Source organism: Carassius carassius, chromosome 11 (assembly GCF_963082965.1).
Source record: "Carassius carassius chromosome 11, fCarCar2.1, whole genome shotgun sequence".
Taxonomy (NCBI): Eukaryota; Metazoa; Chordata; class Actinopteri; order Cypriniformes; family Cyprinidae; genus Carassius; species Carassius carassius.
The window spans coordinates 16180515-16187378 of record NC_081765.1 but is presented as its reverse complement, the minus strand read 5'-3'; the positions used below and the strand labels follow the sequence as shown (position 1 = coordinate 16187378).

General features: G+C 36.7%; 1 protein-coding gene across 1 annotated transcript; it reads right to left on the bottom strand.

Moving 5' to 3' along the window:
* Nucleotides 1-178: 178 nt before the first annotated feature.
* On the bottom strand, nucleotides 179-6121 carry LOC132152900 (tumor necrosis factor-inducible gene 6 protein-like). The gene is made up of 6 exons (XM_059561870.1): nucleotides 5940-6121; nucleotides 4638-4775; nucleotides 2270-2431; nucleotides 777-1005; nucleotides 607-647; nucleotides 179-461 (listed from the first exon to the last, which is right to left on the bottom strand). Exons 1-6 carry the CDS (start codon nucleotides 6046-6048, stop codon nucleotides 340-342), a joined length of 801 nt encoding a protein of 266 aa, XP_059417853.1. The 5' UTR covers nucleotides 6049-6121; the 3' UTR covers nucleotides 179-339.
* Between the last annotated feature and the right edge of the window lie 743 nt (nucleotides 6122-6864).

The following is a 6864-nucleotide window of genomic DNA, read 5'->3' as shown; positions in this document are numbered from 1 at the left end:
TCTGTTTAACACTTTTACATGATCCCAGGCATTCAGAGTTATTAAAACAGATTTCAGCTTATTTCTTTTAGTAGTAAGATGGTTTCATTAAAATATAGTAATACATTAAATCCACTGTTGGTCATTATTAATAGAGAAGTAGAAAAAACATTAGTGAGAGTGTGAAAACTTTGTTTTATGAGAGTTTATTTATTTTTTATGTTCACATGTCTATAGACTTACATTTGTGATTATTTGTAGCTTAATATTGCACCCTTGGTTAAAGAAATACAAATATCAAAAATTACAGTTGTGGGTTTAGGTGTATTAAAGAAGTGGGTTTGGGGCATTAAACATAGGTCAAGTGAAGGCATCAGTGTGATTGTCAAAGAGCTGAGAGGAGTTGACAGCAATGTACTGCAGCTGAAAACCTCCACCCGTCACTGAGGAATCAGAGAGGAACTTCAGAGTCATGACGTTTCCTGTGCAACATATAATGTAGGAGCATAGAAAGAGAGAGAGGAAGTGAGGGAGATATTCTAAAATTATTTTTAAGAAATACATTCAAACTAATGTCTTTTCCAAGAAAAACAAACTTTTGAAATTATAATCACTGCAACAACATACCTGTACTTATGAAGTCCTCTGGAAGTTCATCCCCACAGTATCTTTCCAGAACAGACACAGATTTATTTGATTATTTTTTAAACTAATTTAGATAATGTCATAACTGTAAACTCTCAGCAGCAATAAAAAAATGGAACATAAAGGTCAATGGTAAAATGTCTGTTATTTACCTTCCAACAAAGCCTGAAACATCATCATAGCTGTCATAGATCTCCAGGTAATCACTGATGCAAGCTGTGTCCTCCTCAAGGTCAAAGTCTAGGAAGTGCAGGCGGATTCGTTGGCCGTAGCGCACACGTATGTGCCAGTAGCAAATCTGCTCGTCCTGGTAGTCCTCTGGATAACCAGGAGAATCTAAAACCTTCTCCTGATCTGTGTGCACTCCTCCACACTCCTTTGCTGTAAAGACAGTAGAAAACGTATACAAATTAATTCATGCAAAAAATTGTGATTATGTGATAAAGTGGTCAGTCCTACTACACCCTGCAGTTTGATTAGTTTGAATCATGTGATCTGTTCATCTCTCCATGTGTAGCAGAAGTATAAAAGAGAGTCAAAGGAATATAAGCACTATGCCTATGCAGACAATGACAAATCCAAACTCTGTCTGTGGTTTGAGTGGGTGCTCAGTGACACACACAACCGGTGCCCTGCCCTGAATGAGGTAGTGACTGGACACAATATAGAAAACTACATTTAGACTATAAAATATTCTTATTATTAATAATATTAAAAGACACCCCATCCTCTTGCCATTGTATTGTACTGAATATCAATCTACTTGTTTGAGGCAAGGCTTTGTCAATCTTATATACTTTTCTTTTGTGTGTTGATCTATTAACAGTTTCATCAGATGAGATGATAGTCAGGTCGTAATGACTGCTTATACAGTATGTGATAATGAGCTTACTTTGTATACCACATAAAAAAAGACACAAAAATGTGTTCAAAAATGCCCATACCAGCATCTCTCACAGGACATCTCACCCTGAAAGCCTATCATCACTATTTTGACTTCTCTTTGAGGTCACTGTTAACTCAAGTCCTCCATTGGGAGAATTTCTTTCACTAGCTCCAGGGGAAAGAGTCAGTCACAAACTCAGCCGGGTCTCTGGTAATGCATTACCACACCTTGTACAACTTTTACGGGGCTTCATTTGGATTATTAACGGTGTGAAGTATTTTTTTATTAGACTCTTCCATATTCAAACAAGAGAAATCAGCCAGAGAAAACAAGCAGGCATTTTCCAAGAAATGTATTATGTGTTTGTTCTCACTACTCCACGTCATTTGTCCTTCATGTATCAAATAATGACCTCCGCTGTGGTTCACTGTCCCCTGTTTCTGTGCATCTGTCATTGTGTGTAATAAAACAGCCATCACTTTTTTCTCCAACATTTAGTCATGGTTGTCTTTGTCCAGGCCTCAAGTTATCCCACCCTTATAGTGCCTGAATTATTATATAAAGTCATTGTCTTTAACCTATTGAGATTTATACTTTTCTACAACACTAATTCCTTTGATTAGTCAGCTCACTCTGGAGAACTTTCAAAGTTACAAAACTATATGATTTGTTTAACTATTTTGGCAAAGATTTTCCAAATCTCTCAACGGATGACTAAAATCCACCCAGGATTGCCTAACTGCCGTTTCTCAAACTCACCCTCAGGGTTGTAGCAGTAGACGTCCCACTTCTCACTTTTGTTGAGCCGGTATCCGTAATCAACGATTCCAACCTTTCCGAAACCACAGTTGGTGCCAGCTTTAACAATTGGATAGCCCACACGTCCTTTGTCAAACCATCCAGCTGCACACACGTGGAACCCTTCGGGAGAAAGACTATTGCTGTAATATTGTGGAATATCAGGTATTGTGAAGCATCTCTCTGTCAAAAACATTTGGCATAAATGTTAACTGATCTAAAATGCAATTAATAAAAAAAAATCATTTAAAATGATAACTAATAAAATAGAACAATTTATAAAATACTGTTTCAACCTAATGATCAATAATATTTAGAAATATTACAACCCGAATTCCGGAAAAGTTGGGACGTTTTTTAAATTTTAATAAAATGAAAACTAAAGGAATTTCAAATCACATGAGCCAATATTTTATTCACAATAGAACATAGATAACGTATCAAATGTTTAAACTGAGAAATTTTACACTTTTATCCACTTAATTAGCTCATTTAAAATTTAATGCCTGCTACAGGTCTCAAAAAAGTTGGCACGGGGGCAACAAATGGCTAAAAAAGCAAGCAGTTTTGAAAAGATTCAGCTGGGAGAACATCTAGTGATTAATTAAGTTAATTGATATCAGGTCTGTAACATGATTAGCTATAAAAGCTTTGTCTTAGAGAAGCAGAGTCTCTCAGAAGTAAAGATGGGCAGAGGCTCTCCAATCTGTGAAAGACTGCGTAAAAAAATTGTGGAAAACTTTAAAAACAATGTTCCTCAACGTCAAATTGCAAAGGCTTTGCAAATCTCATCATCTACAGTGCATAACATCATCAAAAGATTCAGAGAAACTGGAGAAATCTCTGTGCGTAAGGGACAAGGCCGGAGACCTTTATTGGATGCCCGTGGTCTTCGGGCTCTCAGACGACAATGCATCACTCATCGGCATGATTGTGTCAATGACATTACTAAATGGGCCCAGGAATACTTTCAGAAACCACTGTCGGTGTGTCCTCCGGGCTAAAGAGGAGGGAGACCTTCCAGCATGTTATCAGCGTTCAGTTCAAAAGCCAGCATCTCTGATGGTATGGGGGTGCATAAGTGCATACGGTATGGGCAGCTTGCATGTTTTGGAAGGCTCTGTGAATGCTGAAAGGTATATAAAGGTTTTAGAGCAACATATGCTTCCCTCCAAACAACGTCTATTTCAGGGAAGGCCTTGTTTATTTCAGCAGGACAATGCAAAACCACATACTGCAGCTATAACAACAGCATGGCTTCATCGTAGAAGAGTCCGGGTGCTAACCTGGCCTGCCTGCAGTCCAGATCTTTCACCTATAGAGAACATTTGGCGCATCATTAAACGAAAAATACGTCAAAGACGACCACGAACTCTTCAGCAGCTGGAAATCTATATAAGGCAAGAATGGGACCAAATTCCAACAGCAAAACTCCAGCAACTCATAACCTCAATGCCCAGACGTCTTCAAACTGTTTTGAAAAGAAAAGGAGATGCTACACCATGGTAAACATGCCCCGTCCCAACTATTTTGAGACCTGTAGCAGAGATCAAAATTGAAATGAGCTCATTTTGTGCATAAAATTGTAAACTTTCTCAGTTTAAACATTTGCTATTTTATCTATGTTCTATTGTGAATAAAATATTGGCTCATGTGATTTGAAAGTCTTTTAGTTTTCATTTTATTAAAATTTACAAAACGTCCCAACTTTTCCGGAATTCGGGTTGTACAGTACAATTATAAAAATATAATTGAATATAAGATATATAAAATGTTCTTCATAAATAATAAAAAAATGAAGGAAATCAATCTTTTTTAAGGGGATCATGAATAAAGGGCTTTTGTGCTCTGAGGGAGCCATGGGCACCATTTGAAGGATGCAAACAGAGACGATTAAAAGAAAGCCAAGCAGACCTCCAACATAGAGTGCCACAAGCCTGAACTAACCACAAAATGTTGGCATTACACTTCAGTGCTCATGTCTGGAACAAATTTACTCTTAAAAAAAATGTTTTACAAGAAAACAGGTGTTACTGCTCAGGCAACACATGACAATGACTATTACAGTTGAAACAGAACACTGGTTGGCACTGGGGATGGTTTATAACTTTATTTATATGATGTGTGCAAATATTTATTATATATCTGTGAGAATGCTGGTCATCATTCTGCTTGCTGTTGGATTCAGATGTAGTTTACTGTAAAGGCTATTCAGTATGATCCAAGTTATGACTTGTTCAGATTTCAACAGTTTCGCTGTAGGACAGACCCTCCATTACTGTTTCTTTTGGCATCTGATCTTCATGAGATTTGTAAGTGTGATACAAACCAATCTGGCGAGCTGCTTCCAGTTGATCATATGTCGCAAGAGTACCCCCCTCAAATTTGCACACAGCCTTGGCTTCCCTATACGTCAGCTGATATCTTCCTTTGCGAGATTCACGGTGGTAAACTCCGGCTGCTTGCTCTGTAAGGAGAAAATGTGTCTCATTTGGCCACACTGTCAGCTTCGAGGACTCATGTGGAGTTATCTGGGTCTGTTCAGTCTCTCAATTCTACTTGTCTACTCAAATTACATCAGACCTAAAAAGGAAATTTATTTTAGAAATTTTTTTTACCCAACATAGATGTTTTACTGTACAGGACATCCTGAGTACATAAGGGACCAATAAACTGTACAAGTTGCTGATGGTAAGATCACTAAAGCACATTTTGCCTGATTTGAACTCTGTGTGCTGCTCACAGAACATCATGCTGCTTTGCAGTTGTTTTCAAGCATGCATGCATAACCTTGAAGAAGTTGGATCCTGTCTCAAATAAGTTATAAGCCAATTACTGTGCTGGCTTCAAACATCAGAAGATTGCAACCATTAGTGAGCTCCAAACATGTCTCGGAGAAAAACACTAAATGGGAGAATCATTTGACACATGTATGTAGCTAAACACTTTAGCTTATTTAAGTGTTTTCAGATGTGTAGTAGTGGTCAAGCCACTATGTTACGATAAGCAAATAAAATAAAAAATTGCTTACAGTATTGGAATTAGCTTACAGTGATTTTCAATGGGGTTCAAAAAGTTTTGCTATATGAAGGCCTAAATAAAAGGTTAAATTTTCACAAAAAAAAAATCATTACTGAAATGTTTGAAAACTCTGCTGAAAACTAAATATACTTCGACACATTGTTTTGACTTTCTTTGTGGCTTTCAAATCATATTATTTTATCCTATAACCTGCACGTTAATTAATCACTGAATCATTTGAAAGGGTTTTGGGGTGCAGTGGGATAAGCTGCACACCGTAACAGAATGAAGTAATTTCAATGTGTTTACATGGTTCCTTTGGACTGGCCACACATCAGCCTTCACAGAGCCATAAATATACAGCTCTTGTCCGTGGGTCCAAAGCGAAATGCATACAATAGGCCTACACATGCAATCATGGCATGCACTATAATACTATAAGATTTAAATCCTACTAAAGAGTAAAAACCATTAAAACCATAATGCAGTATATGAGGGAAAAATCCCAAAGAAATAACAATAAAATAAAAGTAATTTTAAAAATCCATAAGTCATGTATCATTGATTCTATGTAACATCGTTTGAATCAACACATCAGAAATAAAATTACCCAGCCAGATAGAGTTGTGCAGTATTCCATTCTTGTAACCCCAAGCTTCAGTCTCCTTCAGGACAAATATAACGGCGAATATGACGATTAACACGCGCATTTCTCTCATTCCGCAGTGGATCTATACAGATGTTAGCGCAGCTGTCACGCAATGAACTGGGCACATCATGCGCAACCAAGTTTAAATGCTTTTCCTGCCTACTAGACTCCTCTACGTGTGGTCTGACGTCTGATTTCAGTAAACGGTGACGATTGTGGAAAGGGCTGGATCGGGAAAGACCCCCAGTGCAATACACTGCGGCTACTACTTAAATAATTAACTGAATGGACGTAAAATATTGTCTAAATGTGCAGATTTAGATTTGCTTAAAGCGATAGTTCACCCAAAAATGAAAAGTGATATATACTCACCCTCATTTCGTTCTAATCCTATAGTCTATGAATTTTTTTCTTCTGTGGAATATAATGATATTCTGAAGAATGTTGCTAACCAAACAGTTTTGGTTACTATTTACTTTATTTATATTAACTCTAAAAAACATTTAGCAACATAAATTATTTTATATTCCACAGAAGAAACAAAGTCATACAGGTTTGAAACGACAGAAGGGTAAGTATCTAAATTATTTGCAATCCAAGTTATTTTTTCCTACTGAATACAATTAAACACACACACATGTGTGATGACTCAAGGGTGTGTGGTGATTAAATTACTTAAACTCTTCCTAGTTTTTAAAGAGATTTTCAAATCTCTTTATTTTAGTTAAAACAAGAAAACTGATATTTTCAATCAAGAAGTACTTAGCTGTGAACCTTCCTCTGGAATGTACGTGAAGATCTTGTCTGATGAAAAGATGACATGCCTTTTCTTTATTTGATTGGATGGAAAATATTTTTTAAAAAATTACAATGTGACTATTAAAAA